We start from the raw sequence: 19,413 nt of genomic DNA, 5'->3' as shown, positions 1-19,413 counted from the left end.
TTTATCTCATGTTCGGTAAATGGTATTAGCTGTAATAACTGTGCACCGGCACTCACCTTGACTTGATTCCTTTAAAAATCTCCAACACATAAGCTGAAGGCTATAAAGGAAGTGTGACAGCATTAGGGATACTCTTGATTTCTTAACTGAAGCTCTCTAATTTCTATCTCCTAAAAACCAGGGATATCTCTCCTTCTTATGAGAAACTGTTCTAAAAAGGGCACTACGTGCACGGGCTTAGACTGAGTCAGATCTGGGTTCACGATCCAGCTCTGCCACTTATCAGCTATGTTCCCTTCGATCTGTAAGTCAGAACAGTCTCCTATCCATAAAATGAAGACACACTGACTCACATTACTGTTGTGATGAATGAAACATGCAAGTATTGAGTAATTAAAGATCACTAAGAGCATACGTTGTCCCAGTATTCTCCCTCTCTCCTTTTATCTGACTAATTTATATCAACTTTTCCTCCAGAAACTTCAGTTTCAATGAACAGAATCTTCAGAGGGCTGTGGATACTACACATAAATAAGCACTAAAAAAACAATGCCCGTCCAGTCCAACCAGAAAGGATGACTTGAAGTTACACTAAAATGGTCCTTTTGAAATACAAAATGTCTTAGAGGATTCCAGCATTCAAGACATTTTTAATGACAAAGTATTTCCCAATATGTCTATTCTAAAATCATAATGCCTCTTCACTTCCTCTCTTGTGCCTGAAAGTAACCTTAGAATAACCAAGGGGAAACCATTAGTCTACTCACAGAGATACTGCCATAAGCCATCAGGATGGGGTTGATGGGAAGAGGAACCTATGAAGAAATTATTAAATCAAGTCATTAAAAAACAAGCCTTCGATAGTGCTTATCACAGGCAGGGTCATAACAATATTTTACACTTTTGAAAAGAGAGACCCTAAAAACTGACCCTGAAGAATTATTAAATTATTTAATAATAACTTTTAGTTTCAATACTGCTTATTTATGAATGAGTCTGGGCAATACATTTCATCTAGAAACCCGAAATGTTTACCCTGCCTCCCAAACAAAAGGAGGAATCTGAGTTTTTAACTCAATACAATAATCACCATGATCTCAAATTAACTATCCTTGGCTTTTTATTAAGACAAAGCTTCTCAATTCCTTCTTTCTAATGTTTGAATTAGAAAAGATTCTACTACATTTATCTCATTTCCTGATCTGAGTTAATAAATCCCCAAATGATGTTTTTTTCCTCAGGAATTGTCTCCATTTATAAATGTTTCTCAGACCGTAACTTAATGGACTGTCTTACCTCTTTCCCTGCAGCTTTACAAATGGCTTTGTGTTCTCTCATTTTTGCAGTTTCTTCTCTGTATAGCTCAATAGCCTCCATGATCCTCTCAGCCTACACGGATGATGGCAAAGGACAGAAGTCATCACAACAAACTCACCATCCCACAACACTGCAAATGGAAGGCCTGACGAAAAGTTACCAAATGAAATTGCTTGAATCAGTTTAATAAAGATGTGCCAATAGTGTGCCAAACAGCATTCAAAGATGTCTTCGGGGTTTTTTTTGTTTTTTTTTAAATTTTACTTATTTTTGGCTGCATTAGGTCTTCGCTGCTGCGCACAGGCTTTCTCTAGTTGCGGTGAGCGGGGACTACTCTTCGTTGCGGTACGCGGGCTTCTCAGTGCGGTGCCTTCTCTTGTTGCGGAGCACAGGCTCTAGGTATGTGGGCTCAGTAGTCGCAGCACGTGGGCTTAGTTGCAGCATGCAGGCCCTAGAGCATGCAGGCTTCAGTAGTTGCAGCACGTGGGTTCAGTAGTTGTGGTTCGTGGGCTCTAGAGTGCAGGCTCAGTAGTCGTGGTGCATGGGCTTAGTTGCTCCATAGCATGTGGGATCTTCCCAGACCAGGGATTGAACCCGTGTCCCGTACTATGACAAGTGGATTCTTAACCACTGCGCCAGAGGGAAGTCCCTGATTTTTCTTTTTTAATTTACAAGGAGACTGGGTCATGGATTCAGATGAGACTACAAGTGGACACACTGAGTAGGGCAACTCCCAGGAACACCTGAGAGGTGCCACTTTCAGGAGATCAAACTTTCCTTTCTAGAAACCAGGCACTGATCCAACAGATTCAGCACTACTTCTGTCCTTGGTTACAAGGGAGGAAAACAGAGGTTATGAACTTCATCTGTAAATTTCATCAACTTTTTGCCACAAAAGGACTATCTGGTTGGGATCCTATTTAAAAATGAGATACAGGGGCTTCCCTGGTGGCGCAGTGGTTGAGAATCTGCCTGCTAATGCAGGGGACACGGGTTCGAGCCCTGGTCTGGGAGGATCCCACATGCTGTGGAGCAGCTAGGCCCGTGAGCCACAACTACTGAGCCTGCGCGTCTGGAACCTGTGCTCCGCAATGGGAGAGGCCGCGATAGTGAGAGGCCCACGCACCGCGATGAAGAGTGGCCCCCGCCTGCTGCAACTGTAGAAGGCCCTCGCACGGAAGCGAAGACCCAACAGAGCCCAAAATAAATAAATAAATTTTAAAAAATAAAAATGAGATACAGGAGAGCGATCAAGATGGCAGAGTAGAAGGATGTGAAGCTCACCTCCTCCCACAACTACATCAAAAACATATCTACATGTCGAACAGTTCTCACAGAATGTCTACTGAATGCTGGCAGGAGACCTCAGACCCCTGAAAGGGCAAAGAAAATCTCCATGTAACCAGGTAGGACAAAAGTAAAAAAAAAAAAAAAAAAAGCAAGGAAGTAATCGGGTCAGGACCTGCGCCCCAGGCAGGGAGCTGTGAAACAAGAAAGGTTCCTGCACCCTGGGAAGTGCCCTCACCGGCAGGGAGATCAGCCAGGACAGAGGGAGAGCTTCAGAGCCTTGGAGGAGAAAACAGCAACCGATCTGCAGCAGCTAGAATAGAGACCTGCACAGGGGGTCAGTGCACCCGCTCTACACTCCCCAGCCTGAGATGCACGTCTGCCAGTACGGGCAAGGGCTGGGTGTGGAAACTTGGGCTTTGGAGAGGTGCTGTTGTGTGGGCAGTGTGTGAGGGGAGGCGCGGGAGCCACCCTGCAGCCGTTTTCCCTGAGCGAGCTCTCAGGCGGCAGGACACTGCCCACATGAGCTCCAAGAGTGATCATGAGCTGCCTCTGCTCCCATCATGTGCTCCGGGGACACACATGAGCCACCACTGCTGCTGAGAACCCCACAACCAGGCACCAGCCACTGCATCTGCACACCCTCTATTAAGGGGATAATGGCCAGCACACGCTGAGAAAAGAGGCAACAGGCATCCATACGAAAATCAGCCCTTGCACCAAAAATATTAAACCCACACAGGCTACACAGGGATGCTCCCACATAAAAACAGCCCTCCAAGACCACAGTAGATAGACCTCTTCAGTCTAATAGACGCTGATTTCAAAAAGGAGATAATGAAACTACTGAAGGAATTAAGAAAGGCTATCAACAGAAATGCAGAGTACTATAAAAAGGAACTAGAAACAGTAAAGAGGAACCAAGAAAAATTAGAAAACTCATTTGTTGAGACAAAAACTGAACTACAGGCAATGAACAGCAGAATAAATAATGTAGAACGAATAAGTGACCTGGAAGATAGAATGATGGAAATCACCCATCAGGACAGCAGACAGAAAGCCAAATGAGAAAAAAATGAAAGCAATATAAGAGACCTATGGGATAATATAAAGTGTACCAATCTACACATAATCGGGATTCCAGAAGGGGAAGAGAAAAGGGGACTGAAAATGTATTTGAAAGATTATGGCTGAAAACTTCCCAAACCTAAAGAAGGAAACAGATAGAGCAGGTACAGGAAGCACAGAGGGTCCCAAACAAGGTAAACCCAAACCTACACCAAGACATATTATAATAAAAAAGGCACAAGTTAAAGATGAAGAGGATTCTCAAGGCAGCAAGAAAAAAACAGTTAATTATAAGGGAACCCCCATAAGGCTATCAGCAGATTTCTCTACAGAAACACTGCAGGCCAGAAGGGAGTGGCAAGATACATGCGAAGTCCTGAAAGGGAAGAATGTGCATCCGAGGATACTCTAGCCAGCAAGATTATCATTTAGAATAGAAGGAGGGATAAAGAATTTCTCAGACAAGCAAAAACTAAAAGAATATAGCAATACTAAACCTATCCTGAAGCAAATATTGAAAGGTCCTCTCTAAGCAGAAAAGTAGGAAGAATATATAGGGAAGAGAAAATTCACAATTGGAAAGCAACTCACATAAATAAGCCAGTACACAGATTAAAAAATAAAATAAAATTTTTGTGAATGTGATGATACCACAGTGAATAGCAAAAGCATGAACGTGAAGATGTAAACAGGACATCAAAATCATAAAATGTGGGTGAGGAGAGTAAGAAAAGGTAGATTTTTCTTTTTTTCATTTCCTAGAATGTGTTTGAGCCTATATGACTACCAGTCTGAGGCAAGTAGATATAGGACGGGGTTAACATACTTGAAAAACAGGATAACTACAAATGAAAAACATACAATAGAGTCACAAAAACCAAAAAGAAAAGAACATAATATGAAAGAAAATCATCAAACCACAAAAGGAAAAACAAAGAAAAAGGGACAAAGATGAAATATTGAAAGGGAGGGAATGTAAAAAGATATTTCATGCAAACAGAAATGACAAGAAAGCTGGGGTTGCAATACTCATATTGGACAAAACAGACTTTAAAACAAAGCCCATAAAGAAGGACACTATATAATAATAAAAGGATCAATACAAGAAGAGGAGTTTACACTCATCAACATGTATGCACCCAATACAGGAGCACCCAAATACATAAAACAAGTACTAATATACAGGGACTTCCCTGGTAACACAGTGGTTAAGAGTCCACTTGCCAATGCAGGGGACACGAGTTTGAGCCCTGGTCTGGGAAGATCCCACATGTCACGGAGCAACTAAGACCATGTGCCACTACTGAGCCTGCGCTCTAGAGCCCACGAACCACAACTACTGAGCCTACGTGCCACAACTACTGAAGCCTGTGCACCACAACAAAGAGAAGCTACCGCAATGAGAAGCCCACGCACCGCAACAAAGAGTAGCCCCCACTCGCTGCCACTAGAGAAAGCCCACATGCAGCAACGAAGACCCAACGCAGCCAAAAATAAAAATAAATTTAAATAAAAAGAAAATACTAGGGCTTCCCTGGTGGCGCAGTGGTTGAGAGTCCGCCTGCCAATGCAGGGGACATGGGTTCGTGCCCTGGTCCGGGAGGATCCCACATGCCACAGAGCGGCTGGGCCCATGAGCCATGGCCGCTGAGCCTGCGCATCCGGAGCCTGTTCTCCACAATGGGAGAGGCCACAACAGTGAGAGGCCCGCGTTACCACAAAAAAAAAAAAAGAAAAGAAAATACTAATATACATAAAGGGAAAAACTGACAATAGTAGGAGACTTTAAAACCCTACTCACATCAATGGACTGATCTTCTAGACAGAAAATCAAGGCAACAGAGATCTTAAATGACACAATAGAACAGTTAGACTTAATTGATATTTTCAGGACATTACATCCAAAAAAACCAAAATACCTTTCAAAATTGCAACCCAAAACTAAAATACTTAGCAATAGACCTGACCAAGAAAGTGAAAGACTTATACACTGAGAACTATAAAACCTTAATAAAGAAAGTTGAAGATGATTCAACGAAATGGAAAGATAGGGACTTCCCTGGTGGCACAGGGGTTAAGAATCTGTCTGCCAACACAGGGCATACAGGTTCGAGCCCTGGTCCAGGAAGATCCCACGTGCCATGGAGCAACTAAGCCCACGTGCCACAACTACTGAGCCCACGGTCTAGAGCCTGCAAGCCACAACTACTGAGCCCACGTGCCACAACTACTGCAGCCTGCGCGCCTAGAGCCCGTGTACTGCAACAAAGAGTAGCCCCCACTAGCCACAACTAGAGAAAGCCCGCATGCAGCAATGAAGACCCAATGCAGGCAGAAATAAATAAATAAATTTATTTATTTTTTAAGAAAAGAAATGGAAAGATATCCCATGTTCTTGGACTGGAAGAATACTGTTAAAATGGGCATACTACCCAAGGCAATTTACAGATTTAATGTGATCCCTATCAAACTACCCATGACATTTTTCACAGAACTAGAACAAATAATCCTAAAATTTATATGGAACCATAAAAGACCCAGAATTGCCAAAGCAATCCTGAAGAAAACGAACAAAGCAGGAGGCATAATGCTCCCAGACTTCAGACAATACTACAAAGCTACAGTAATCAAAACAGCATGGTATTGGCACAAAAAGAGACATATGGATCAATGGAACTGAATAGAGAGCTCAGAAATAAACCCACACACCTACTGTCAAGTAACCTTCAACAAAGGAGGCAAGAACATACAATGGGAAAAAGACAGTCTCTTCAGCAAGTGGTGTTGGGAAAGCTAGACAGCTGCATGTAAATTGATGAAGTTAGGACACACCCTCTCACCATACACAGAAATAAACTCAAAATGGCTTAAAGACTTAAACATAAGGCATGATACCATAAAACTCCCAGAAGAGATTATAGACAAAACATTCTCTGACATAGATAGTACCAATATTTTCTTAGGTCAGTCTCCCAAGGCAATAGAAGTAAAAACAAAAATAATTAAATGGGACGTAATCAAACTTACAAGCTTCTGCACAGCAAAGAAAACCATAAAAAAAATGAAAAAACAACCTACAGAATGGGAGAAAATATTTGTGAACGATGTGACTGACAAGGACTTAATTTCCAAAACATACAAACAGTTCATACAACTCTATAACAAAAAAACAAACAACCCAATTGAAAAATGGGCAGAAGACCTAAACAGACATTTCTCCAAAGAAATACAGATGGCCAGTAGGCACATGAAAAGATGCTCAACATTGCTAATTATTAGAGAAATACAAATCAAAACTACAATGAGGTACTACCTCACAGTGGTCAGAATGGCCACATTAAAAACTCTACAAATAACAAACGTTGGAGAGGATGTGAAGAAAAGGGAACCCTCTTACACTGTTGGTGGAAATGTAAGTTGGTACAGCCACTATGGAAAACAGTATGGAGGTTCCTCAAGAAACTAAAAATAGAATTACCATATGATCCATCAATCCCACTCCTGGGCATATATCCAGACAAAACTCTAATCCAAAAAGATACGTGCACCCTTATGTTCATAGCAGCACTATTCACAATAGCCAAGACATGGAAACAACCTAAATGTCCATCAACAGATGAATGGATAAAGAAGATGTGGTACACTAGAGGGGTGGGATAGGGAGCGTGGGAGGGAGACGCAAGAGGGAGGGGATATATGTATACATATAGCTGATTCACTTTGTTATACAGCAGAAACTAACACAACATTGTAAAGCAATTATACTCCAATAAAGATGTTTAAGAAAAAAAAAAGATGTGGTACAAATGTACAATGGAATACTACTGAACCATAAAAAAGAACAAAATATGCCATTTGCAGCAACATGGATGCAACTAGAGATTATCATACTGAATGAACTAAGTCAGAAAGAGACACAAATACCATGTTATCACTTATATGTAGAATCTAAAACATGACACAAATGAACCCATCTACAAAACAGAGACAGACTCACGGACATAGAGAACAGACTTGTGGCTGCTTTGGGGGAGGGATGGAGTAGGAGGTTGGGGTTAGCAGATGTAAGCTATTATATATGGAATGGATAAACATCAAGGTCCTACTGTATAGCACAGGGAACTATATTCAGTATCCTATGATAAACCATAATGGAAAAGAATTTATAAGAATGTATATATAACCGAATTAGTTTGCTGTACAGCAAAAATTAACACAACATTGTAAATCAACTACACTTCAATTTTTAAAAAGTCTATAATCAAAAAAGCAAACAAACAAACAAAAAACCCCCATTTATTGCTCACCCCACCCCTGTGATCCACATTCAGTAGGTTTGGGCTAGGGCCTGGGAATTTCCTTTTCTAACAAGTTCTCAGGGGATGCTGATGCTTCTGGTCTGGGGGCTCCACTTTGAGAACTACTGCCATAAAGTAAAGGAATTAGAATAGGGGCTCTTAACACTTATTTGGTGATTTTAGGGTCAAATCTAGAAAAAGGGCAATTTCATGCTGTTTTTATTTCTTATAATTGTTTCCTTTGTGTTCTTCTTTAGATTTTAATAAAATACTTTTTGGAAATAAAAAAAAATTAAAAATGAGATACTGCATTCTAGTATCAACTTACTGCTTTGACCGTTTCAATAGTTTTCTTTCCAGTAAAGTAATTGTCACCTTGAGTCTCTCCCGGAACCTGCCAGGAACAAAGAGATCCTTTAACAATTTCATTGACAGGTGTTAAAGAGCCAATAAATTAATCTTATATCCAGAAAAGAACAGACATTACTATGTTACGATGACTGTTACATGGTGTTATCAGCTACCATTAACTGAGTACTTAGTAAGTGCCAGACACTATGTTAAATGTGTTACATGCATTATCAGAAGAATACCCTGCTCTACAACACGTTTTAAGAGAATGCCCAATTTCTCAATTTTTTTCTGATTTTTGATTTACAGTGAAACAACTGCCTGAAGCCTCCTTAAAAAAAAGCCAGAACGAAAATCATTCAATACCAAATCTGGTCAATCATTTGTCCCATAAAATCAGGATATACAGCTGGATTAAGAAGGACTACACAGATTCCTTCCCGTATCAGCTGTGGATGACTTTGACATCTAGTCCCAATTCGAATCCCATTAGAAATTCTTGAAATTACAGTAAATTCCAATAAGATAATTACAGGACACAGTCTGAGGGTCTCGAAAGATTTACTTACTACTGGTTGGTCTTCTTTGGCCACACTCTCCTCATATTCTGCTTCCCTTTGCTGACAAGAGATAGATATGAATCAATTTCAAAGAAAAAACATGACCCCTATGTGAAGTGAAATGAGACAGTGAGAAGCTGCTTCTTTCACAATCCAACCCCCTTATGGCATCTCTGTCTCCGCTTGGCTGCCGAAGTGGTGTCAGCAGTCTTGGAAACATCTTTTGGAGCTCAATGGACTTGCACTGACTGAGGTGTGACAGCACTAGACAGGAAACTCGAGCTGAGACAGCATGTCAGATACTGACACCCACCAGCACATTTGTAACCAAGGCTGAACACCTTACCATCTCCCTTTCTTCCTCAAGAATAAGAGGCTCCCTTGTTCTCTCCCAAAGTCTCAGAGATTTGTCATGGGACGATGATACAATATAGTCCCCACTGGGGCTTACAGCCAAGCACCATATTTCCTGGTGATGCCCCTGCAGAGAGAAAGGACAAAAAACAAAAATCCTGAGTAAGAATACCTTATTCATAGACTGCTAACTGCTTACATTAGTGGGAAATCAACACTTGATCTTAAAAGAAGTTCTTAAGTACTGAGCAAGCAAAGCAGGCAAGAGGTTACCTCCAGAGTTTGTATGTGTTCAAATTTGTCTGCATCCCACTGCTTAATCTTATGGTCTTTCCCAGCAGTGAAGAAGAGGTGAGACTTGGGTACAAACTTTAGGTACATCACACTGAAAAGTGAGAGAAGTACTCAAATGTCATCAAATTCCTCATCATTAAAAAGAGTCTTATACACATAAATAGCTTTTGAATAGCTAGTTCTAGAGTGTCTGACTATATTTTAGAATTTTTAATTTCTGACTATCTGAGAACACTAAATAATAGACACAGATGCTCCCGGGAAATGATACCTACAGGTGACTCAACGGGAGGTCTTTGAAAAGATGACACCTACCTGTCATCATGTGCAAACAGAGACTTGTGGCAGTCCCCAAAGTCCAGACCCCAGATCTTCACATTCCTGTCAGCAGAGCCAGTTGCTATCAGTGCTCCATCCTAGGAGGAAGAGAAGTAAAACATTACTTGATTATCTGAAACTCTAATTGGAGAAAAGCTAACCAGAACATGTATCCCATTTCTTTCAAAAACATTAATGCCAAAAAATTAATTTCATCTCTTTACCAAGAGCACCTACATCCTCTCTTTTACCTACAGATCTACTTATAAAGCTTGTAAGTAAGCAAGAACTCTGTGGCTTAGATGTTTTGGTCCTGCTACAGGACAGTGTTATGCCTTGATGGAGGTTATGTTTACTTTGTCCAACAGATAGAATAAAGAATCTCTAATCTCTGTCATAGAGTTTGGGGGGAGAGAAGAGGGAAAGAGAAGAATAAGGCTGGGAAAGAATCTACTATATAGAATGTTTACGACCTAGCCCTTTTTATGCCATGTCTCCTATCACTGATTTTCTTACCTTTCCTGTTTTAGCACCTAGTTCAAATTGCTGTCAACATAACAAGAAAACTGAAAATATTTTCTGACACCAATTTATTCTGTTAATGCACTGAGTGCAGACAAGCTAGAGCAGGGGCCAATTCCTTTTACACAGACTAGACATTGTTTTTAAATATATATTGCCACTCCTAATCATAACTAGACATTACAAAAAATATGACTTTGGTCAAGAGACTAGAAGTATACATAACGCAAAATACCGTAGATATTGCAAAGTTCCATTTTCCTTACAAACATTATACTTCAGAACAAAGGGGGCTGCCTTTTTGAAAGTTCTTCATATTCTAGGGTGTTCTACCAATTATATTATTTTTATACAAGAAAATACTATTTGGGGAATCCAAAACAGGGAGTTGGTTATGAGGATTAATTCAGGTATCCGTGAAAATATTCTAAAAGCATTAAAGAAATATATATATCTAAAGTATGATTTTTTTTTTAGGATAGTCAGTTATACAACAAACTGAAAAATACTAAAATGAAGCTATCAAGCCAAGAACTAAGATAGCATTTTACAAAAGACAACTTGTTACTGAGACAATATTTAAATTTTACTTACATAAGAGATGTCCATGCATATGACAGGCAGTTTGTGTCCATACAGTGAGAGAAAAAACTAAACATTTAAAAATAAAAAAAGAATATAAATAACTCATGTCTATAAAACACAGGTATAATTTATTACCTGTAGACCTAAAATATAACTTTAAGTACAATGCTAAGACTGTTCTGGATTGCTTTATGTCTGTAGTTTTAAAGAAGACAGTCAAACCACTGAAGGTGACTTGTACCCATATCCGGCATACAACCCCTGCGTGCACTTGCCAAGAATGCTGCAATACAGTGGAGCCAGGGCTGCTGCAGAAGCCTATTCCCTCAGTCAGAATATGGAACAGAGACGTTCTCTGGATCTCTTAGCTGAAAAGTCTCTGGAGCACTTGTTTCACAACAATATTTCCAGGCCCAATCCAGTCCCACTGAGACTCTGGGCATAGAGCCCAGTAATCTATATTTTTAAAAGAAACTCAAATGATCCTGACTTACAGCCAAGTGTGGAATCACTGCCTAAGACCTAGCATCGCTCTTAAAACTACTGGCTACGACAGGATTTTCTGTCCACAGATTTTCTGAACATATGAAATACAACTTGCTTTAAACAAAATTTATGAACCAAAGGATTCTTTTAAAACCCTAGCCTTCCTAGTGTACTTGCAATGTTTTGATTCACAAATTTTTAGAAACATACTACTGCTGGGAACACTCAAGGACACTTCTTTATAGTCTCAACCCAAGGTCAGTCAGAAAGAAAGCAAATATCCATAGGCATAACCATTGTACCTTTAAAGTATCAACATAGAAAACTTTCACAGTACAGTCCAGCAAAGACACAGCCAACAGCTTTTGATTGGGAGAGTAACTGACACACAGAACTTCTTCATCTAGTTGCAAGGTTCGGGTTTGCTTCACAGAAAGCCTAGCATTACAGAAAGCATCAAGAAAAATGAGTACGAAGGCACAAAAAAATTCCAAAAACCCTCTGGAGCTCAACAGAAATATCAATACATGTCAAAAACCCATTCAATGGTTCCCGATTTTCGCTCCCCAAAAATGGACACAAATAAAAAATGTCCACTCACCTCTTCTGGGTACTGTTTTCATCTTTCACCAACTCAAAATCCCAGAACTTGACAGATTTATCTGCACCACCCGTCACAAAGCCACGCTGAAAATCAAATGACATTTCCGTTAAAAAAATATCTTAGTATAGAAACTTTAATAAGACACCTCAAAATAGTATAAAAGACCATTTTTATTTAATGGCATGGGGTAAGAATTAGGATATGTGGTTTTTCCTTAACTCCCTTCATTGCTCTTTATGGGATGCCACCACAGATCCTACTGGAGAACTCCTAGCAGAGACTAATGTAGTCAGATGATAACTAGTGTAAAGTTCTAGTTATACTTTCATTCAGCATCAGGAAGAAAGACTCAATGAACACTGCAGGGTAAGGCAACAGTCAAAAGAATTTGCTATGAAGTATTCAATTGGTTTTATCACATTTTAGTGTTAGTGTAAGCTATAAGGACTACAGAGTCAGAAAACTACATCTCAAATGTCTATTCTGCTATTTCAGAGATTTGTAACATGGGAAAATAACCTTATAATGACCCTCAGTGTTGGTGCAGTTGTAAAGACTACCTAGTTTATAAAATCATTGTGAAAATAACAACAATGACATGATGGATGTGAAAACACTTTGGAAAAGAGAACACTCCACAAATGCTAGATGTTGCTACTATTTAAATTTTAAATGCTGTTTCATTTCTGACCCCAAATGGCATTACCCAGTCTAAATTCCAGGTTCCTTTTTTCCCAAAAATATCTACTTTCAATGAATGAAGGTTTGCCACCATTGGGAGTATTCAAATAAATGGGCCACAATCCCTTAAGGTGTTGTCAAAAACTATCTCAAAATGTTCTGAGCAACAGCACCATTACTGGAATAAGTACACAGTTCTCCAGGGTGACTCCTTTGAAGGGAAATACACCGTTATTGACTTGAAAAGGTTCACATATTTACTAAAAAATCACTAGATTTATATAGTCATAGATATGTGGACTAAAAGGGAAGCACAAAAGTCTACTCTATCCTCCACATTGTGTTGCCCCAGGAAGTGTTTCCTCTTAAGAAGTATCACAAACCACTGGTACAAAGTCAGGAGGGTAAGCAATTTGATGTCATGGAGCTGATGATGAACAGCAGCTGAACAAGATTTCAAATCATAATGACAGCTATTCATATTATCAGGCACAAGATATGGCATCATATATAAAAGCTAGACATTAGACAGAAGTGGGCTTTCTTTAAAGAAACCCTGAGACAAATCCCTGTTAGGCAGCAGTAGAACTTGATATAAGAAATGGGAAGTACAGCCAGAGTACTGAAGCCCAGATCTTAACATCTGGTTTAGTTACCTGATCTGGAGAGAGAGACAAGGACCATAAAGCTCCATCATGTGCATCTATTGTCTCCAGCAGATTTCCTGAGGCCAAGTCATAAAGCTGCAGCTTTCCTGTCTTTGGAAGACACAAAATGAACACACAACCTACACAGTTTCATAACCAAGCAGCAACAATGTAGCTAACTGCTTAGGAAACGGGCTTCCACGGTCCATGTTCTGTACTTCCTCTGTGAATAAATGTTGTTAAATCCCCTACGGACATGTTGGGTTAATCCTGGCAGGGTTGCTATACTGTACAACTAAGGAACAGTACAACCTTGTAGTACAGGATTACTGTCACTTCCACTGGTTTCCTCAACTTCAAAAGGTAAATATCATGGCCACAGGCATATCAGAATAAACATAAGAGCAAATGGGGAACTTAAAAACCTTTAAAAAACTTCATCAGTCCTTTAAGTGGACTATCCTCTATGGTAGTTGGCTTAACCAACTCTTGATTTCCCCCTCTAGAATACACTGATAATGTGAAATACTACCTACAATGCTAGGGAGGGCAATGAACTTGAAAAAAACAAAATCACAGTAGCTTAGAAAGCTATCAGCCACGCTTCCTGTTTAGACCATGTATATGCTGTGGTCATGGTGCCAGCACGGAACACACACAGTGGCAAAGCCTGCTCTATGACAAGCCTGTGCACACGTGGTGGAAAGAACGTAAGGGGAAGACTTGAATCCCAGGGCTGCTTCTCTCTAACTCTGACTGTGCGTAAATTCATCTCCGTGAGCCCGTTTTTCCATCTGAAAAATGGAGTTTATATCACCAACCCCTCTAAGCTGTTGTGGGGATGAAATGAGATCATGTATGTTAGCAGCACGGCACAGAGACTAGGCTAGGGATTCTGTCTGAGTCATACAAATAGTCTTTGAAGCAATGTGCAAAATGTTTTCCCAATAGCAGATAGTGAATGGACATTTGTTAAAAGAATGAATGAAAACTGAGGAAAACTTTTAACTGAAATTTAATGTTCTTTCACTGACACTGACCCTAAAATCTCTCCAGCTTATTTTACACTTTTTGCTGGACCAAAAATATCCATTATGATAACATAGGTTTTTCTAATAAAATAATCATGCGCACATGGCATTAGTTTAGGGGGATAATAATGACAAATACTTGCAAAGCACTTTTCAAAATATTCCATAGACCTTATTCCACTTTATTTCCACTACCACCCCTACTACTACCATTCGTGCTACTTCTGCTACTAGTTCTTATTTATTAGTTATTTGCTGGGAGCCAGTCTCTGTGCTAAGTGCTTTGCAGACTGTGAGGCAGGTTATTTACATCATTTTACATGAAAAAACTAAGGCTCACAGGGTTGAGTAACTTGCCCAAAAGGTCTTATAGCCAGTAAGTGGAAGAGCTGGGATTCTAACCTAGGCCCATCTGGCAGAAAAGGCTCTGCGAAAAAGCAAGTGTCACCATTCCATTGTGTAGATAATGAAACACACTAAGAGAAGTTATATGACTTTCTCCAAATTACCCATTTCGTAAGGGGAAGAACCTGAATCCAAATCCATGTCTGCTTATTCCCTCATGGTTATCTCCCAATCTGATTAGCAGCTGAGGACTTCATCAGTCAGGCTGTCTTTACCAAATGCTTCTATCTGCCACGCATGATGCTGGTACTTAATGTCTTTTATCATCAGTCTTCTCAAAACACAATTACACGTGTGCTCATAAAAAGATGCATGAAAGGCTGATCTCCAAAATGTTAGTGACGGTTATCTCAAGGTCATGATTTTAATTTTCTTTGTAATGTGACATAAGATTTGGTTTAAAAAAAAAAAACACAAAGAAAACAAAACTTAAAAATAAAAACCTCGTGCTTCCCTGGTGGTGCAGTGGTTAAGAATCCACCTGCTGATGCAGGGGACAAGGGTTCGATCCCTGGTCTGGGAAGATCCCACATGCCACGGAGCAACTAAGCCCACGCGCCACAACTACTGAGCCTGCCCTCTAGAGCCCGCAAACCACAACTACTTAGCCTGCGCTCAGGAGCCCGTGAGCCACAACTACTAAGCCTGTGCTCAGGAGCCCGTGAACCACAACTACTAAGCCTGTGCTCAGGAGCCCGTGAGCCACAACTACTGAGCCTGCGCTCAGGAGCCCGTGAGCCACAACTACTGAGCCTGCGCTCAGGAGCCCATGAGCCACAACTACTGAAGCCCATGTATCTAGAGCCCGAGAGAAGCCACTGCAATGAGAAGCCCATGCACCGTGACGAAGATTGGCCCGTTTGCGCCGCAACTAGAGAAAGCCTGTGCGCAGCAACGAAAACCCAATGCAGCCCAAAATAAATTAATTAAATAAAAATAAAAACCTCAAAAAAAAGGGCAATGAACTAACACCCTCTCATACTATCTGGCCCTAATACATTTCCCATATGTTAAAATAGAAAGCATATTTCTCAAACAACTTTAAGAATAACTGAGTAGAAAAAGTCCCCCAAATCCATGGAAAAGCCTGTTTACCTTTGTTCCTATGACCACCTGCCGATCACCAGGTACAAAGGATGAGCAAAGTGCATATTCGCAGGTCATCGTGCGAATACACTGCAGTGTAGACCTGTGAGAAAGAAGGAATAAAGAACTTGTATGTTAAGAGAACCTGCTTCTCCATCTGAGAGGTCAGCATGTACATTTCATACAAACTTAGCCACACAGAATGATCAATATGAGAAAGGATAAAGTCTGAATAACCCCGGCTTATTACAGTGAAGGGAGAAATTAGTAAGCGGCACCTAACTTTGTTTTCTTTCATGGCGGCTCCCAATCCTAAGGAACAGATTCTACGAAAGAGCTGAGAAAAGCATCTGCTGGGCTCAACAGACTGCCACTACAAAGAAGTGAGGCCAGAGGACTGCAAGTCGAATTAGCATACTGTATCCTTACAAGTACAGTTCATTTTACTGGACCATAAACATTCATCCATGCAACAAACAGATATCAAATGCCCACTTCCTTCAACATTTACTGAATGCCAGGTACCGTTCTAGGTGCTGGAGATATAACAATGAATTAAACAGAAGAGGCCCCAAATCTCATAAAGCTTAACATCCTCTGGAAATGAGACAAATATTGGTGTAGCAGGTGCTAGCAGGTGCTATGGAGAAACACAGCACCTGGGGGAAGGGGACAAAGAGTACAAGGGTGGGAAGGGGATAGCAGGATGGCCATGTGATGAGAAGAGAGGGAGAAAGCCTTAGCCAAAAGGGGAATATGGTTCCACGCAGAAAGGGAGCACAACAGCCATGACACAGGCACGCTCCTGTCGCCTGTAAGGGATAACGAGAAGGCCAGCGTGGCTCCACTGGAGAAGGGGAGAGTGGTAAGAGACAATGTCTGTAAGGACTGTGGCTTGTAGTTAGTCTTTGTGAGATGGAGCTCCTGGAAGTGATATAACTTCCATTATAAAAAGATTACACTGGCCGCTGTGTTGAGTATAGACCACAGAGGGGCAAGTAAGGAAGCATGGAAGACTGGTCAAAAAGCTATTACAATCCAGATAAGAGATGTTGGTGGTTTGAACCAGGTCATGGCAGCGCAGGTGATGAGATGTGGTTGAATTCCAGGTGAGTTTTTTTTTTTTAAACACTCATTTTTTTTTTTTTAATTTATTTTTGGCTGCACTGGGTCTTCATTGCTGCGTCTTGGCTTTCTCTAGTTGTGGTGAGCATGGGCTACTCTTCATTGCGGTGTGCGGGCTTCTCATTGCGGTGGCTCCTCGTTGCAGAGCACGGGCTCTAGGCAGGTGGGCTTCAGTAGTTGCAGCGTGTGGGCTCAGGAGTTGCAGCACACAGGCTCTAGAGTGCACGGGCTTCAGTAGTTGTGGCACGCAAGCTCAGTAGTTGCGGCTCGCAGGCTCTAGAGCGCAGGCTCAGTAGTTGTGGTACACGGACTTAGTTGCCCCATGGCATGTGGAATCTTCCCAGACCAGGGATCGAACCCATGTCCTCTGCATTGGCAGGTGTATTCTTAACCACTGGACCACCAGGGAAGTTTTGAAGGTAGAGCTGATAGTATTTGCTAATGCACTGGACATGAGAGAATCAAGACTGGCTACAAGGATTTGGGCTAGAAAAACCACAGGAAGTAATTATTTACTAATATGGGGAAGTCTGTAGGAACAGAGGGTGGGGAGACTATTGAAGAAATGAAGATCACAAGTATGGTTTGGACATATAAAAATCTGAGATGCCTAATTAGACATCCAAGGGTGATACAAACAAAAGCTTTGGACATATAAGCCTGAAGTTCAGGAAGAGGCTATGGCTAGAGATAGAAATTTAAGTGTCATCAGCTTATAGAAAGCCACCTGACTAGAGATCACAGAAAGTGAGTGTAGACAGAGAAAACTTTCAAAGACTCCGCCCTGAAGTATTCCAACAGTTAGAAGTCAGCAAAATAAAAAGGGTCTAGCCAAGACTGAGGAAAAAAAAACAGCCAGCAGAGAAAGAGGAAGTAATGAAATTCAAACTGTTTCAAAGAGGAGAAAAGTTATCAATTCAAAGACAGTGTCAAACGAAGCTTATTGGTCACTGGATTTTGAAACATGAACACCACTGATGAGATGACAAGAGCTGTTTTGGTGAAATGGTGGGGATAAAGGTCTGATGGAGAAAAGGAGTCAGAGGATGGGGGGAGATAATTGGACAGAGAGATAAGGATGAAACAGGATTATTTCCTTCAAGGTGGGAGATATTACAGTGTATCTGTATGCTGATGCGAACAACCCAACAGAGAGGGAAGATTAATGATGCAAGAGAGGGAGGAAAATTGCTAGAAGGAGAAATATAGCTTGTGATTACCTTTTGGTTAGGAGCACCAACAGTCATAGGAAGAAAGATTATGTGGATACAGATGCAGCTAAGGTGGGAGCATATGAACATTTTCTAGATGATTCCATTTCTTCAGTGAACTAGGAGGCAAGGTCATCAGCTTAAAGGGGCTACAGGTGTGAGGTGTGAGGAGAGGTAAGAACATGTGAAATAGTCATCTAGGAAAGTGAGGAATGAGAAATCATGGTAAAATTACTGTAAAGCACTAAGAGCCTATTTGAATTTAGAGTAGGAAGTATGCTTGTGTTTTTCTCTAGCCAAGTACAGCAATAAGCTTCAGACATGGAATAAACTTACATTTTTTATACCAAATCTAAAAAGGCAATTTTTCCTACTCTAAACTCCACAGGCCTACAGTCAAAATGCACTGAAGATACATTTTGAGAGAACTGTATTTAGGGCCCTAAGAATAACTAACCATCAAGAGTATTAAAAACTAACTCAAAGGGAAGAAAACACGATTGGATAAAGCTATAGAAAGCATCATTTCACAAACCTGTTCCATATCTTAACGGAATCAGCTGCTGCTGAAAGGACAGCGATATTGTCTGAGCTGAATGACAAAGTCCGCACATCACTGCGATGACCCCCGATGGTAATTCTGTTTGTTCTGACAGTCTGAGGAGCTGACATGGATGGATTCAGTGAATATAATTCCACCAAGTTGTTTTGCAGAAGGAAGACAGCCTTTAACTCTCCTTGAGGAGTATGAATCAAGTCAAAGGATCTGCATGAGAAAATATTCATAAATGTTCCAGCAACCATCTTAGCTCATAAGGTTAATCTTTTTCTAGGAGAAAAGCTTTGCAATGCCCTCCATCTATACAAAGTTTGAACAAGTATAAAGGATTTTACAAATAAGAGTGCTCTGAGTATTGGACAATCGTCCAGTATAGGCTTTTAAGTCCAAGAAACCTGAGCTCAGATACTGGCTCTGACTTGTTTCTGTGCATGTATTCTTTTTTGTAAGTGACCGCAAATCCTTTTGGAATGTGGGGTATACATTTTTCTTTTTAACTGGCAGCAAAGAACTGTAAGTAAAAAGCTAAAAAGCTATCATAAGAAAACAAATATGAGATGATAAGTAAGTGGGCCCATGGTGAGAGGCAGGAGCTGAGGCCACGATCACCATCTCCAGATACAT

The 19,413-nt window shown here is 40.7% G+C and overlaps 1 protein-coding gene across 3 annotated transcripts in view; it reads right to left on the bottom strand.

Moving 5' to 3' along the window:
- WDR3 (WD repeat domain 3) overlaps positions 1–19,413 on the bottom strand; it is a 38,494-nt gene that overhangs the window by 4,972 nt on the left and 14,109 nt on the right. For all 3 annotated transcript variants that reach the window (XM_060027920.1, XM_060027911.1, XM_060027930.1), the window contains exons 11-24: positions 18,766–18,996; positions 15,904–15,997; positions 13,382–13,483; positions 12,042–12,127; positions 11,743–11,878; positions 10,964–11,020; positions 9,845–9,945; positions 9,509–9,620; positions 9,228–9,362; positions 8,891–8,941; positions 8,299–8,364; positions 1,297–1,389; positions 768–815; positions 57–100 (exon numbers count right to left, since the gene is read on the bottom strand). In XM_060027920.1, coding sequence (XP_059883903.1) covers positions 57–100; positions 768–815; positions 1,297–1,389; positions 8,299–8,364; positions 8,891–8,941; positions 9,228–9,362; positions 9,509–9,620; positions 9,845–9,945; positions 10,964–11,020; positions 11,743–11,878; positions 12,042–12,127; positions 13,382–13,483; positions 15,904–15,997; positions 18,766–18,996 — 1,356 coding nt within the window. The remainder of the gene's footprint in view (positions 1–56; positions 101–767; positions 816–1,296; positions 1,390–8,298; positions 8,365–8,890; positions 8,942–9,227; positions 9,363–9,508; positions 9,621–9,844; positions 9,946–10,963; positions 11,021–11,742; positions 11,879–12,041; positions 12,128–13,381; positions 13,484–15,903; positions 15,998–18,765; positions 18,997–19,413) is intronic.

The sequence above is a fragment of the Delphinus delphis genome, chromosome 1 (genome assembly GCF_949987515.2).
Source record: "Delphinus delphis chromosome 1, mDelDel1.2, whole genome shotgun sequence".
Classification (NCBI taxonomy): domain Eukaryota; kingdom Metazoa; phylum Chordata; class Mammalia; order Artiodactyla; family Delphinidae; genus Delphinus; species Delphinus delphis.
Note: the sequence above shows the minus strand (reverse complement) of the source record. Positions and strands in the feature narration are given on the sequence as shown.